At 46.4% G+C, this 16,559-nt stretch overlaps 1 protein-coding gene across 4 annotated transcripts in view; it reads right to left on the bottom strand.

The window, feature by feature from the left end:
- The window catches only part of Hipk2 (homeodomain interacting protein kinase 2), a 188,560-nt gene extending 174,456 nt beyond the window's left edge, over nucleotides 1-14,104 (bottom strand). For all 4 annotated transcript variants that reach the window (XM_051151685.1, XM_051151686.1, XM_051151687.1 and 1 more), the window contains exon 1: nucleotides 13,907-14,104. In XM_051151685.1, coding sequence (XP_051007642.1) covers nucleotides 13,907-13,925 — 19 coding nt within the window. In that variant the 5' untranslated portion in view covers nucleotides 13,926-14,104. The remainder of the gene's footprint in view (nucleotides 1-13,906) is intronic.
- Nucleotides 14,105-16,559: the final 2,455 nt, after the last annotated feature.

Here is a 16,559-nt window from a genome sequence, read left to right as displayed (position 1 = left end):
CCTGTCCACGGCTTCCACATGGCAGCTACAGAGTTGAGCTACTACGGTACACACAGTGTTGCTCAGAGTCCAAAAGATATATTATCTGGACACTTATGGGAAAAGTTTGCCAGCTCCAGGACAGGTATGGCAGTAGGGAAAATTGGATTCACAATTCATAATCCACTCTGACTTATTTCAGCTCTTACATCAGAAACAACTGTCCTACACAACATATATGGTGCTTTATTTTTTGTCTTTTTGTGTTTGGGTTTTTGGTTTGGTTTAGTTTTTTGAGACAGGGTTTCTCTGTGTAACAGCCCTGGCTGTCCTGGAACCCACTAGGCTGGTCTCCAACTCACAGAGATCTGCCTGCCTTTGCCTCCTGAGTGCTGGGATTAAAGGTGTATGCCACCATACCTGGCTCCCAAGTTTTTTGTTTGCTGATTTTTTTGTTGTTGTTGTTTAAAATGGCTGAAGTTTTTAAGCACTGTGTTGAGATGTTCGTATGAGCTTCAAGATATAAGAAAGTTGTAGTGTTTCTTATGAGGAAAAAACATGCATTTAATAAGCACATTTGGGCTTTAGTTATAGCACTGTTGGCTGTGAGTTCAACGTTAGCCAACAGCAAGATAGCTCAGCAGTTAAAGCACTTGTCACCAAATCTGGTGACCTAAGTTCAATCACTATAACCCATGTAAAGGTGGAAGGAGAACACCAACTCTACAAGATTCTCCTCTGACCTCCACACATGAGCATACACATGCCTGTGTGTGTGTGTGTGTGTGTGTGTGTGTGTGTGTGTACACAAATACATAAAAGTTAAAATAAAGTTGTTGGTAATCAGAAACATATAAAAACACATTTTTGTGTATTTATGTAATGTCAGAATTTATGTAATGTCAGAACACATAGTATGTACTAAGTTAGAACATTACACCAACATTACTTTTTTTTTCAACTTAACATACCAATGTTATTGATGCCATGTAGTGACCAATTGAAAATATGACCAGGAAATTAGCCCTGTACTTCTCCTACCAATAATGGCTCACTGTTCACTAATTCAGGATCTACAGCAACTTTACGAAATATAACTAACTACAGCTAATAATGAGAATGGTTATACTTGGGAAGCAAAATAAAATCAATAAAAAGTGGTGATGGGTTAAATATGAAGTAAAGAAAGGTATGGATGAGTCCAGTGTTTCTGACTAGGCTACTGTGCAGAGCGTACTGTGTGAGAACAAAGCATGGAACTCCAGTATACTTCACAGGGGGGACCATGCTTTTTTTTTCTTTAGATGTGTTTAAGTTGAGATGTCCATGAGGTCTCTACATAGAAATGTCCAGTAGACTGTTGGCTTCTTGACTCCAAGGATAAAATGCAAAAGTCCAAGTACTGATGGAACTTTGAGAGTCACTGACACACTGAAGTGACCTTGAAAGTCTGGGACACATGTCACTTAAGGACAAATGAGTTAGAGAGCAGGATCCCGACCCAAGGACAACAAGGACCTTTTACTTCCACAACAAACAGGAGGGCTCATTTAAATCTTTATCTAGGTGGATTTATTTATTTAGTTTGAAAGCGCGTTGAGGAAGAAGTTAATCTACTGGTATATATCTAAAATATGACAAATGTTCAAATCCCTTGACCTGGTAAATACAATTTGGAGAACAGATTTTAAAATTCAGACAAACTTTAATGTTACAGGGAATTATCCTAAGGAATAATTCATGATGGTAAAGCCAGAAATAATCTTAACATTTGGGGAATGTTTACTCTGACAATATTAATGGTATTTTCCTATGATTTCATCTATAGATTCTAATCTTAGAAATTTCAACCTTTCCAGGGATTTAATAAATGTCCACTTCTATTTCCTTCAAGCTTAAAAACAGAACAAAACAAAACAAAACAAAGCACCACCACCAACATAAAACCGAACTAGCTTATTTGTTTCTACTCACTACAGCACAAGCTGCTCCAGGGCAGCTTTTGTCCGTCTGGCACAATGCCGTCCACTAGGCAACTAAAACAGTCGCTGGCATGTTGAGTGTGCTTAGCTGATTTTGGTTGAACCTCATGTTTGTGACATGTGACTTGATTTGTGACAGTGACTTGTCAATTTGTACCATTCCACTTGTCTGATCAACGTTCCCTTCCTCATTCTGAGGCGCTCTCTCTTTGTTAACCACTCTCAGGCAGCAAGTCTGGAGTTTGGCTCACCTCGCCTGGTCTACAGATAAGAGATGGGCATCTGGCCTTACGGGAGCCAGCTGGGGCTGCATCTCATGGGGGAGCACTCACTTAAAATGTGGACGGTCCTGGGTTTGATCCCAAGTAATATTTAACAGCCCTTGTGCACATGCACGTGCACACGCTGAGTGTGACAACACCAGCCAGCACTTGGAAGGCTAAGGCAGGAGGATCCTGAGATCTAGGCCAGCCTTTGTTACATAGAGTTTTAGAAGCTAGTATGGGAACACAGAAAGATTCTGTTTCAAACAAAACAAAAACAGACAGACAAAAAGTCATGCTAAACTTGAAGTAAGTGGTGTGGTTTGTTTCTGCACTGGATTCACTAATCTTCCCTTTCAGGCCTGACTTCTATGCCTACCATCTTATCTTTCAGGGAAAGCAACATAAATCTGTCTCTGCAGTTTTAAAATACTCAGGCTTTGAAACAAAAGTCATTGATGTGTAGAGAAGAACCAGCATATTTACTAATTCCACATCCTTATCTATAAGGGTTGGGACGTCTCCATCACACAGGCATAATCTGATGATAGACGGTACCAATTGGATCTAGGCTGCTTGGTACTACTGCCCTCTCCTGCTCGGTGGGCTGCCTCCCCTTTCTCTGTGGTCTGTACAGCATGCTAACAGTGCAGCCATCCTTGCAGCAATGCCACAGGGATGCAGTGAAGTCTGACAATGCAACAGGCAACCTTGTGTGCCTGATAAGCGTGCACGGCCATAGTCAGCTCCTGGCTCACAGTGGGCTCGCACCTGGGCTGTGCCGTGCCACACCCTCCTCCACAGCTGCACACCGTGCTTCAGCTCCCTACCTCATCCGCCTTGGGTTACGAAGAACATTTCTGTTGGGGAATTTAGCAATCTAGCACAAATAGTCTGGACTTCATTGTTTCTTCTCTAAGGGTTCTGCGTCCTTAATGTGTGTTGTCTGGGCCATTCTAACAACCTGTGAGAAGAAGGGCGGCCTGCATGTCAGGACAAGAGCAGGCTGCTGTCAGGTGGACTCAGGTTTGAGCTCTGGCTCTACTGTGACTGGTCAGAAGGCTTTGAATACATCATTAAATATTGCTAAGCCTCAATTTCCCCTTACATAAATGGAGAAAATCACAGAGCTCTTGAATGTTAGCTAATAATAATATGTTACTATGTGAATGGTGACTGCCAGTCTGTTCCAGGTCCCAGGCCCAAACGGCTGCACTGCAGACTAGCTGGCTGTGAGAGGCCCAGAGGAAGTAACTCCTGTGCTCACGGACATGCCAGAGGGGATGGGAAGGGAGATGAGAGGACAGAGGCGGCCTCTGCACGGTCCTGAGCTTCTCAAGGAATCATGGCACAAAGGCGGCAGGACTCATGCTAATGCCAGGTCTCTCCCCCAGACATCTAAGAAAAACTTTCATCAAAATAGCTATCTGATGTTAAAAGTGCACTGATTCTTCATTTAAAATGCATTCCTCCAAAAAATGACTTTCTACTGGAAATGCAACTGAGGCCTACCACAGACTTCACAAATTAGAAACTCTGGGACTAGGGTCACATGTTTTAACAAGCCCTCTAGGTGACTGATGGTCCTCTAAAATAGTGCCCCACAAAGACACATTTCAGAGAGTTCTGTAACATCCCTTAGAGCCTCCCACCTACCAGGATAACAAGGCACAAACATGCCCAAGATCCACAGAGTCAGAATAAGTAGGTATGCAGAGGAGCCCTGTGGGTAGATAATAAGCAGTTAAAGTGGAGAAGAGAGATGCCGTCAAGGAGGAGCAGGAGGTGAGGCCCCAGGGGCCAGGGGCCAGAACTCACACCACAGAGTAGCTATCAGATTTTCTAGGTCTTCCATGAAGTCTCACTGGTGGAAGGAACATGCTGACTATGGGAGCTACCTTAGTAAGGCATAGGACATGGGTCAGTTTCACAATGCCTGAGCTTTACAAAGCAACCCAGGCATGGGATGGATAGGAGGAGGGAGGAGAGAGAACCAGGAACAGAACATGAGGCGACACAATCACTAGCTCTCATTTGTACAGAGAAAACAGTTCAAATCTTCATTACTAAAGTGTTCGAACCACAAGCTGCCCCCTATTAGCACTGCCTTGGTCTAAAGGCTAGACTCAGAGAGCCTAGCACCCCACTCCACAGCTGAGGAGTCTCCAGTGTCAAGGTGTGTGCCTGTCCATAGGAGGAGCATCTGCTTTCTCCTACATCCCCAGAGCTGCAGAGCTCTCAAGCCTTCCCAGGGTCTGTGGGTATGTTGCCGTAGGCCTTACAGACATCCATGGGACACCCAGGGTCCCAAGAGAAGGTAAGGTGGTTGCAGTTTGGACTCACTAACCAGGAAGACAGAGTGGCATAGGCAGTGAGGTAGGGTCTTGTGGTGTACTTCTGCCCCAGGATCTGCTAATGTCAGAGCAAGCCTGCCCTTAGTTTGTTCTCTTATCGGTGTTAAGTAAAGTCTGTGTCCAGAAGTCACTCAGCGAGATGGAAATGCTTCCAAGCCAGGTCAAAACCAATACCAGTGCAAGTGTGCTCACAGAATCCCAAGTAGGGTCATGTTGTTACCGAAGGCAGCGGCAAGTCTCAAGTTTGTGGTCATGTCAAAGGGCCAGAAGGACTTAAAACTGGGCCTTAGGAAGGCAAAATTGTTTTAAACATTGCTTAATGACTAAAAAGTGCTTTGAGGTTCTATAAAACTAATCATGATTATACTGGTCCCCTGCCTGTGATTTTCTGTTGTTAATAAGTACCTCAGAGTGACAAGCTGCAAACTTGTCCAGGGAAACATAAGAAATAAGTTCCTAACAGAAGACTGAGAATACTAGAGCTGAGGGCCTTGTTCTCAGAAAAGAAAAACACAGCCTTTAGGTGCTGGCCTCTGTGCAATACTGCAGGCTGCCAGGAACCCCAGGACACTAGAAGTCAGAAACTCCTCCCAGGGACTGGGGACAACAGGAAGTGGTTCTAATGCATCCTAGGAACCTGGAAGCTAGGACGCTGTCCTCAGCATTCTAGGCTGTTGTGGGCTTCCGTGCACACCGCCATAACTCAACCCCACCCCTACCCTAGCCTGCCTAGGCAGCATCTGCACCCTCTTCACTGATCTGGACTTTAGGATCCTCAGGTGTCAGAGGTGGGACACTAACTCATGAAGGCCCTACCAGGTTGGACTATGGCCCAAGAAGGCCCTGCACAATGTAAAAAGCCCACAAAAGAAGAGATTGTTAGAAGAATAGGGAAAAACGTGTTTTACCAAAACCAGCAAGTCTCCCTGATTCTAGATCCCTGCCAGAGGTGTGGGAGGAAAAGCAAAATAAAACAAACACTTCTTGAACCTCTGGGCCAGACACCACAGGCAGATACTCTCTCTGAATGTACTCCAAGGCAACCAGCTGCCAGCCCATCTCCAGAGCACTCACGCCTCCTTCTATAGTACCCAGCTTCCTGGCAGGCTCTCCCAAGTTCCTTCCCTCCTCCTATTACATTCAGGCCACTAAAAATTACCTGGTTCAAGTATCATTTTGATACCAGTCCCCTTCTCCACACCATAAAATGTCTCTTGAATTGGAACCCCTTTTAAGCCTTTGACAACTGATCCAAAACACTTACTGTCCTCATCTGCTGGTCTGTTTTGTGCTTACCACTCCAGCCAGGCAAAAATTACTTTGCAAATGAATCCCATTATGCACTCTGCTCATTCACCTTGTTAAGCCAGCACAAGAGCTTCGGCTGTTTCTGTTGTCTTTATAAAAGGACTCCCTCATTTATCCCGCATCCCTGGAATAGGCTGATGCACAAAATTGATCTACATAAATTAATTTTCCTCTCTACCAGAAGCTTAACCCTTTATGTGGCCTTAAATCCTTTTCAGAGTGAGTCGAAGTATAATCAAATGAAACTTTATTTTGACCATTTTCATTTCTGTAATACATTAGAAGGCCTCCCCATCTCAGTAAGCAGAACACAATGAATGCCGATTAATCTTTTCCTTATGGTGCAGGTCATACTTAATGAATAACAGTGATCATTCCAGGCTGTGGCTGCAGATGTAAACGGTCTAGAGTGAGGCCGGCTGTGTGTGTGCCTTCACTCTCTCCCTGCCACAAGACTCTCTGAAACTTCCTTCCCACCCGAAGTCCCCGCCGTCAGCACGGATTCTGACAAGCGGATGCAGGTACACAGAATGTGGAGAGTAAAGTCACTGTCTTTCTGCAGAATTCCAGGAATTTGCAATCTGGTTTTGGTCAGAACTCTGTTAGTTCTTTATTGAAGGGGGGTATATATGGGAAGGAAAGCAGGGGGGCAAGGCTTCCACAGTTAGCAACAAGCCAGTTTTCCAAATTTCTTTACTACGGTGTTTTTACAGGCTGCAAGTACAAAGACCACAAAAATGGCCTTCTTAAATAGGGTGATGCCAAAGTTCTACACAGAGCCGGCACGAGAGAGTTTGACAAACCCTTGGAAAGGTCACTTTATAACTGAAGAATAATTCACAGATTGAATAAGAAAATATTGGTACCGAGGGAAATGCCCCATTTTCATAAACAAGCCTTTGTAAGCAAGATGTGCTCTGTGAGGACACGAAGTGCTTTTTTTCATTCCTCATCATGAAGTGCTTCGCGGCGCTTTCCCGCTGCAGATGGACAGAACCGCCAGGGGAGGAGGGTGCCCTTGATCTATTATATATTCGATGACATTCTTTCTGTGACACTAGCACACACAAAAGAGTAAATCAGTGTTAATTCTGTTTAACCATGGCACTTAACTGATCAGAATGTACTAGGGCAAAAGTAGTTAGGCAAGAATTGTTAAGAACAGACCACATATGAACCACCACAAATCTATTTAGTATCATGTTCACAAATAAGTGACACCATAAAGCTATTTTTCAGTGTTGAAGGTTTGCTTTTTTTTTTTTGTAATGATTTCTCTAACTTACTTTTTTAATAGTAGAGACATCCATCAGAAAATGACCTGGTGGCAATGAGACTGTCCACTGCATCTTTATCCCTTCTGCTGGCTCTAGACTGTCAAGAAGGAGGATGTCCTCTGGAAGCTGGCCTTGTCACCACTCTCATAAACAGCTGGCTCACTGACTGGTAAAATAGGTATGGCTTTTGCTGACTCAGAACCTATAAAGAATTTGACAAACTGTCCTTTCTAACCTGGGTGAACTAATATTACGCTGAGTCATAAAGACTCTGTGCACTCTTTTCTTCAATCAAGTACAATTCGAGTTAGTGATATTTTATGTCCTCTGCACTCTGCCTGTTCTGCAGCAGACAGTTAAGAAAGACCTAAGAGCTGGAATAGACAGATGGAATTCAAAGGGATGTGTAGAGTCAAGCAGAAGGTGGCAGCTTGGCTGGGGGTGAGGAGGTCAGACAAGAGCACAGAAAATACTCAGCAGGGGGCAAGCATGGTGGCACACATCTTTAATTCTAGTACTCTGTAGGCAAAAGCAGGTGGATCTTTATGAGTTTCAGGCTAGCCTGGTCTACTTATCAAGTTCCAGGCCAGTCAGGGCTATGAAAGTCAGACCCTATCATAAAAAAAGGCTCAGGACCCAAGTGAGTGCAGCCGAGTCATGATGCTGCTATAAAGTATTCTTAGATGGCATTAAAGAAACCAATGCCACAGATGTTTATGAAGTTCCCACTAGAGCTAAAGGACTGTACAACTACAACAGGGGACACAAAGACAAACCAGGCATGGTTCTTGCCCTCCAGAAGTTCCCCAGGAAGTAAGAAACCTAAAGTCCCTTTTCTGGCATATTTCATACTAATAATTCTATTATTAAAGAATTGCATTCAGATTTGATGACCATTATTTTTCGTAATGGAGAGAAACCAGAGTTCACAACAGGGAAAGGAAATGTTTCAGAGACAAAAACAGACTGTAGGGGAAAAAGGAAAGAGTCCAATTACTATATTCAAGTATATGAAAGGTTTTAGAGAAAAAAGTAAAAGAAAACACGTTTGGTTGAATGCAGACAAGATTTCTAGCAGGCCCAACTCATGCAACCCTAGAACTGGTTAATGAACTTGCTAATGTCCTTTCCTGGATAACAGCTACCAGGGAGCAAAGATTCACGTCAGGGAATGGGTCCTTGTTAAGAGCAATGGTTACCTTTCATTCTTAGGGACATGTTCCAAGAACACAGCTGTGGCCCCTGAAAGTCTGTGGTACTATTTGCACATTGTTAACACAGCACAAACATGCTGCTATGGAAGACCTGAAACCAGCAGAAGCACGATGTAAGCATAGATGCTGGGGAGGCCGCAGAGCAGTTAGGAGGGAAGGCGCACACAGAGCAGTTAGGAGGGAAGGCGCACACAGAGCAGTTAGGAGGGAAGGCGCACACTTTCCCCCATGGTTATAAGGGAACAGCGAGGGTGCCACCTAATCCATGATTAGACAAGGACATAGCTCCTTACCCCCTCCCAGGAGATTCTGCTAAGGGCAGGGAGGCAGCAGTCACCTCTCAGAAGCCCCTGCCCCCAGGCTCTATGACCTAACTTTAGGGTACAGCCAGGCTGTTCCTAGAATTCTCTGTTCCTGGGGTATACGTGCTGAAAGCTGCTTCTGACTATCCATCTGTGTCCCACCAGTGAATACCCACCACATGACTATCCAGAATACAAGTGAGACAGTGAAGCCGGGAACGAATCCTCCAACAGGCACACATGGATGGGAGAACCATTCACAACACAGCCTCCAACTCTAATGTAAAAAACAAAAAGTGCCCCATCAGCATGTGCATGTGAGAACAGTATTTGCATTGATAAGGATATGCAATAAAAGTTAAATAATGAAAGAGGAAAACATATCCTCCACAAAAGAGATGATAACATTTAAGGAAACCTGTAATGAAATAATTTCGTTCAACTAAAGAAAACATTTCAACATAAAAGGAAGTTGGGGTCTTCCCTTTACACCTTAAGAAAACAAAAGTATGTAAGAACTATCACACAGGAAACACACAAACAAGCCAACAACCACTGTAACTGGGTTAGGCAGGCTCCCCAGTGAGTCTATACGGAGTTTAAATATTTTGACTTTCACTTCCCCTATTCCTGAACTCCCAGAGGTCACAGGCCAAGTCTTTGTCATTTCTCCAAACACAGAACCTGCCATGAGGCCCAGAGCACAGCAGAGCCTTTGTAAATGTTTGCCAAGTGCATACATGACAGATGCACCCTGGTCTACAGAATGATGGAACAAACCGGGAGTTCAGAGAGTAGAGCGTGCACGAAGCACATGGCCCACATCACAGGCTAGGTCATAATCACCACCATCAGCCCCCAAGACGCTCAGTTTCTTTTAAAGAAAAAATAAAGATCTTCCTCTCAGTGTTCAATTTTCAATGTTCTGGTTTGTTTTGTTGTTTTTTTCCTCCTTCAACAAGGTATTGTCACATGAAATGGAGCTATTATAAGCTTGGGCCTTTCAAGTTCACACTCTTATTAGTGGTTAAACAAAGTCTGCTGGTATTGTTTTGAATCCGGCCTTTGACTACAACCCCAAGCGGAGGCTACCAGAAAGCACTAGCAAAGCACCCGGGGGAACAATAAGAAACACACACACATCTCCCCTCCTGATCGTCACTAATTTGCTCCACACAAACCGCAAAGGTAGATCCTTAAGCCTGCTCTATAGGAAGAAAGAAATGAAGGGGCAGGAAACATAAAATATGAAGGATATAAGTTGCTATAATTTGCATAAAGCTCCCAATTTTCTTTGGTAAAAAAAAAAAAAAAAAAAAAAAAAAACATGTTTAACTGCCTAGTGAGGCAGACTCTAGCATGTGGCAGGGTAGGAGCCTCTCTTCTGAGAAGAGCCAGTAAGCAACTTTGGGGGACTTCTTAACTAGCCTGCTACCTTGTACAGGAATGGATCCTTTCTAAGGGTAAAGGTTACCTTTCATTCTTAGGGACACTTCCGGGAACACAGCTGCGGCCCCTGAAAGTCTGCCTTACTATTTGTTTGCACATTTTTAACATAGCACAAACATGCTCTGCCTGAAACCAGCAGAAGCTGATGTGAATAAAGACACTGGAGAGGTCACAGAGGAGAAAAAAAAAAAGTTCTTTCTTCTGCAGCTATGGGGGTTTATTTTTGCTGGTTCCCAAACTAGAAAAAGAATAGCAGGAGATTAATAATTGAAATTGAAGTGTTGCTGGCTTTTTAAACTATTTGAGGGCTATGCTTTCCCTAGAGTCATCATGCCTGTAAGCAACTCAGAAGACCGGGGGGGGGGGGGGGGGTTGATTTAACACATACTGAGAAACCGCCTACTCTAGGCAGGGACTCTACTAAATATGCCAGGTTCTAATGGAATCCTCACACAATCCAGTAAAGGCTAAAAGTTCTGAAAAGTAGGATACCAAGGTCATAAGCTAGATTCGAGCTCCAGTTCCTCTGCTTTGAGTGTCCTGCCACCCTGTCCAGTATCAAGGATAAAATGAGTGACTATTTTGACTCACGATTCAAATGTAACAACAAGGAAACAATTGTACTTACTCATTTAAAATTGTAAAGCATAAACACAGGCAAGATATCACAGACAATGCATCCTAAAATTATGATTCAGAATCTCATTTCTTAGTCTGCATCTTGGTGGCCAAGGGTCTTCAGGGCCATCTGAGGAGGGACTCTGGCATGCCAGTCTGAATGTGAAAGGTTCTCTGGTTTCCTTCACAGTGATCAAGAAGCCAGGTAAGTGAGACATAGTTAACTTGGAGTTTCGGCCCCTCTAATTGGGAACCCATAGAGATCCAGACCCCTGTGGTTGACCTTTGTCCTGCATACTGAAAAGGCCTTGGTAAGCAAGTTGATGGAGAAATATAATCACAAGGCAAATGTTTAACTTTCTAAAGAAAATACCCTCCCCCCTCATTTTTTTTTACAAGAAGTTTAACTTGATCAGTATCAAGTCACTAAAAACTAATGTGATATTTATAAACCTATTCTTAAAGACAGCCCTAGAAGACTGATTACACTTTGCCACTTACTAATTCATATTATCAAATATGCTTTGTTTCAAAAACAGCACGCCTGTCTAAATGTCTACATTCCAGCCTTCACTCAGTATTCCAGTCACACTCCATTTGAGAAATTCCTGCTAAAAAGTCTCATGTGTCATCAGACTTCTGAGAAGAATCATGTGGAAGTGTTAGGAGAAGAAATCCCTCTTCTTGGCAAAGTCTGCAGGAAAAACCCTGCTCACTTAAGACAACACACACATACACACAGTCCCTGGGTTCTGGTTAATATATAATAAAAATCAGGTTCACTGAATCCACAGATTGTCCCTGGGGGTCAAGTGAGAGGTCACTGTAGTCTTGGACAGACTCAACACTGTGAGTGAATGTAGGTTCTTGAAGCATAGTCCTTGACTATGGAGGTCATTCATCTGCCTCATAGCATGCCTAACAGCCTCTCTCAAAAAGACCAGGCCTGAGCTTTGGACTGAATGATTCCAGGCTGGTAGAGAAGCAGTGCCAAGCAAGACTAGGAAAATAATTATGACGATGTAAAGAGATGGGCCCATAGAAGAGAAAGCTACAACCCAAAGACAGATTAAGAGAACCCACAGACAATATTCAAGAAAACCTACGGTTGAAAGGGGGTGACAAATTAGGTTGCCTGGAATAGAGAAAGGTTGGCAAATAAAACTATGAGCTGAGACACACCCCTCCCCCTGCCCCCCCCCCAGCTCCACAGCCCTACACCGAAACACCTTACACACCTGTAATTCTTTATCTGACATAATTACCAAAAGAGCAATGTACCTAAGACCAACCCAGCTAGGGCTTACTTAGCACCAGGAGGTTAACCTACATTCGTCATGAATTTCAAATGAAATCAACATGATAAATGAAGTTCCCAAGGTGGCTTTGTACAAAGTTGACAAAATACATCCCAACCCCACCTACCCAGCCCCCTAGAAGAGGAATTGCTATTCTATTACAGTTGTGAATTCAATGCCAAGTTCCTTCTAAACTGCTCACCCCGAGCGTCCAGCAGAGGGAGTCTCCAGGAAGCACTTAATAAAGAGAAAACTGTTTCATTTTAACACTCTAGACAGTGGGAGCTTTGACTGCAGCCCCCTCCCCTAGACACGGATGAACAATGAATGCCCGACATGGGCTCTCCTACATGTCCACATCCCCACTGGCATGTTCGTAGTCTACGTGGTGTTGTGATCAGAAATTTTGTTTTGTGGAACAGTTAAATGGACCTTGTGTTCCTCAGAATCAAAGAGGAAAGCCCCTGGAATAACATTTCTCTGTTGCTTTCTAAACAGCCCCTTTGTTTCTAAGAGACTCCGGGGGGAAAAAAAAATATTTACAGTCCATAGGTTATTTACAGCCCCGTTATTCAGAGTTTGAGTGGTGACTTTATTCCATGCAGAAACCTAATTCATTTGGAGCCCTGGAACTAATAACAGATTTTCTTTTCAGATAAGTTCTTTTTTTTTTTTTTTAATCAGCCTCTCCAAGCAGAGATAAAACTATTAATGAGATCCCTGTTTCACTCGGCCCAACAGTTCCCCGTGTTTATAGGATTACAATCTTCCCTCGCCCCTCCTCTTGGTTTCTGGCAAACCCGTTTCCCTCTCATTTGCGATTTCATCCACAGAATATCTGAACAAAACCGAAAGAAAGCCAGATGGACCCACGCTAAAAGTATGTAAGAGGCTGCTATTTCAATGATTTCACGAGAGAAACATTTTCACGATGAAATAACTGAAAAATCAGATACACTTGGGTTGAAAGATCCCCCGTACTACAAGCACACAAAAACACATAGAAGTGTGTAAAAACTTAGTTGATTCGGGTTTGATTTCCTCGCTGCAAGCTGACTGAACTGACTGAGGAGAACCGAAAGAGTGTGCGAGGCAGCTGTATCGCCTTACCTTTTCTTTCTTCTGAAGACAGTCAAATGGGAAAAAAAATCGGCCAACGCCAGGTGAAAGTGCACAGCACCGATCTACCCAGGCCGAGCCAGAAAACCTTCTTTCGCCCCCCCCCCGAACCCCCTCCCAAAAGCCAAACTATATCCTCCCTTCCACACGCCAATTGCGGGGAAATTTTGAGCCTATTTCATTGTTCTGCCTGGGTCTGAAATGGACTTTTCATCTCTACCCTCTCTCATCGCTTGGCCCCTTACAATCGGATTCCACAAGCAGCGCCGCCACCACCACCACCACCCCCCCAAAATCGGAGGCTCAGGAAGAATAAAGGGAGTGTGGGGTGGGAGTGGAGATGTTTAGAAAAGGGAGCAGAGAGGACGAACAAGTAGAAAGGAGACCATTTAAAGGTAATGGGGGAGGATCGCATCACCTTCATTTATCACAAATAAACAGAAAGCAGTCACGGATCCGTCTTTTTCCCACACGCCGCCCCCTTTCTTTTCTTCGGGCAGCAGCCCACCGGCACACACCCCCCGGCTGCCTTCTCTGCCCTGGAAATAAGATCCTGCCCCAGGCCGGCTCCGGTCCCGTCTGGGCCCGGGATAGGGGCACCGGGGAGGGTCGCGAGACCCCGCGGCCAGGGCCCGGGGCTGCGGCCGGGGGCTGCCGGGCGAGGGGCCGCGGGCAGAACAAAGCTGCGGGGGCCGCGGCCGGCGGAGCGAGGAGGGGGGGATCTCGGGCCGGGCGCCCCTTACCTTCGTACACGGGGGCCATCGGGGCCGGGGTGTCCGCGGTTCATGGCAACGGAGAAGGGAACACAGCGCGCGAGCTCGGCCCCCTCAGCCTCAGTGGGAATCTGCCATCTTGAGCCTGTGTCTCCGCTCTCGGCGCAGCCCAGGCCGCCAGCGCCCGCATCACCGCCTCACTTGGCCGGCGCCGGGGGAGGGGGCCGGGCGGGCGGGCGCGTCGCCGCCACCGCCGCCGCCGCCGCCGCCGCCGCCGTAGCCGCGGCCCGGGCCCTGCGCGGGGGGCTCGGCCGGCCCGGGTCGGCTAAGGCGCCGAGGCCAAGGGCCGGGCGGGTCCGCGAGGGCGGGAGCCGGGGCGGGCTGCGGCGGCCAGGGCCGGGCCGGAGCTCAGCTCCGCATGGCTGTGAGGCGGGGGCGCCGGCAAAAGTTGCCCGTGAGGAGCAGGGGGAGGGGGCGGGGGCGGGGCGGCGCGGCCGGGCGCGAGCGGGCGGGCCGGCAAGCGCGAGCGAACGAGCCGGGAAGAGCCCCAGGGAGTCCGCGCGCAATCGAGCGCCGATGGCACGGATGCGAGGCGGGGAAGGCCGAGCCGAAGGGCAAGAGCCCGGCGTCGGCGGGGGCCGAGCGCCGCCCGAGGGGAGCCGAGAGGCCGGGAGAGCCGGGCGCTGCGAGAGCGCGGTGCGCTGGCCCGCAGCCGCCGACCGGAGCTCCTCGGTGGAGGGCGGCCACAACTTTGTGTGTGCGTGCTTGGGAGTGCGCGCGTGGGTGTGCGCGCGCCGGCCGGCCGGGCTGGGGAGCGCGATCCGCTGCCGCCGACAGCAGTCCCGCTACAGGGCAAAGTGCCTTCGTCCCAGCGCGTGCGGGCTCCGTTCTAGCCGACGTGCGAGGGGAATGAATGGAGAGAGTGGGCGCATAGTCCTCTCGGGAGGGTACCGTGGGGAGCTCCCTGCACACCGGGGGGAAAAGGCAAAGTCTGGATGGATACCTGACCCCGCTGTTTGAAGAGCCCTCTTCATCATCCGGGTGGGAGGGTCCCACCTAGCGATTCCGGGGACGGGGGTGCTTTTTTCTGCTCTCTTCGGCCGGCCAGTGAGAAACGTTCTTTAAACTCTCCCAGCCTGGATCCCTGCCCTGGTTTGCCTCTCCAGCTCGCCTCTGAGTGTCTGCACAAGATACCCTGCCTTTGCCTCCAACTTATGAAAACTTGTTGAGTCCTGATACATGGATGGATCAAAGAATATATTCGGTGGATGACAACAAGCTCTTGAAATTCCAACAAAATATTATTATAATAAAAAAAATTAGAGCCCATTGCCCTTAGAAAGGTCGACTGTTGTCTCACAAAACTATTTTCAGGTATAAATACTGGACACCTGATGTAAGTTGTATTTCCTACATGTGGATCAGAGATCAAAAACAGTTTAAAAGCTATCTTAAGGGGTGGGGGATGTTAAATTATGGCCTCTTACTCTACACAACTTTCTTTAAAACAAGCCCACTGTTTTCTTTTACTTTTAAGGTCATTACTTTCTCAGTATCCTTCCAGCCTCTGTATCCCGTGCTCATCCTCCTCCTAAAAGACAAGCGAGCTCCTGCTCACACTTAGCTAGCTTTGTTACTGAAAAGTAATTTTCTTTTTATCTTGGGATGATCCTTGATGGACATATTCTTTGCCTCAAAAAAAATTTTTTTTGTTCTGTTTTTTGTTTGTTTTTTCGAGACAGGGTTTCTCTGTGTAGCCTTGCTGTCCTGGACACTGTTTGTAGACCAGGCTGGCCTTGGATAGCTGCTATGATTCCAGGACACGGCGCTGGCCTTTGCCTCAATACTTAACACTATATACACTAGAGCTCTTCTTAGCCTAATGGCATTCCCAGCTGAGACCATCTGGGCCTGCCATGGCTTTTTGCAGTTGAAGAAAAGAAGTCCACAATTGCAAAGGATATTATCCAAATGATACAAAGTATTGAAATGTAACCCGAGATCGCTAGGCCCCATGCTAATCTTCCTTCATACCTCTCTTTCTATCTCCTTGTAATCTGTAACTGGTCTCTCTAGATTTCATCATGGCCAGTTGCTCCTAAACACTGAGGTCCTCTCATAGTCCATAGATCTGGCCACTCCATGCTCCGGCTTATGTCCTATAAAGACTCCGCTTTATGTAGTGCTGTTTCTTCCTTCCTTGGCTTTTAGTCAAGGCAGACAGGTTCCAACTTACCTCTCCTAGGACATGATTTCAGCAAATCACTGCCTCTCCAGCCAGACTGGTTTACCTGTGGTCCTCTGCCAGCCTTGCTCATCTATGCCTTTGCCCAAATTTTCATTTTCCCACAAGTGGTGCCTTCTCTCCTTAAATGATTCCTACCTGTGGGTTGGCCCGTTCCCTCCGAAAAGCAACCCAAATGCCATGTGAAGAAGACAAGCCTGAGTTCGAATCCCAGCTCTCCCACTTAGCAGGTGTGTGAACTTGGTCCCATTGCCTGACCTCACTGAGCCTTGGTTTCTACATCGTGATTAAAATAAGAATAGCAGTATTAACAGCTCTCTTGCACCCCTCAGTTTCTACCCCGCCTTTACCACATAGATATGCATTGCTTATTGCCTCCTCTGCCACTTTCCATACTAGTCGACAGAACTTTCTGCAGTGCTGGCAGGCTCCATCCAC

This window comes from Acomys russatus, chromosome 10 (assembly GCF_903995435.1).
Source record: "Acomys russatus chromosome 10, mAcoRus1.1, whole genome shotgun sequence".
In the NCBI taxonomy this organism is placed as follows: Eukaryota; Metazoa; Chordata; class Mammalia; order Rodentia; family Muridae; genus Acomys; species Acomys russatus.
The sequence above is the reverse complement of the archived record's forward strand: the minus strand, read 5'-3'. Positions and strand labels throughout refer to the sequence as shown.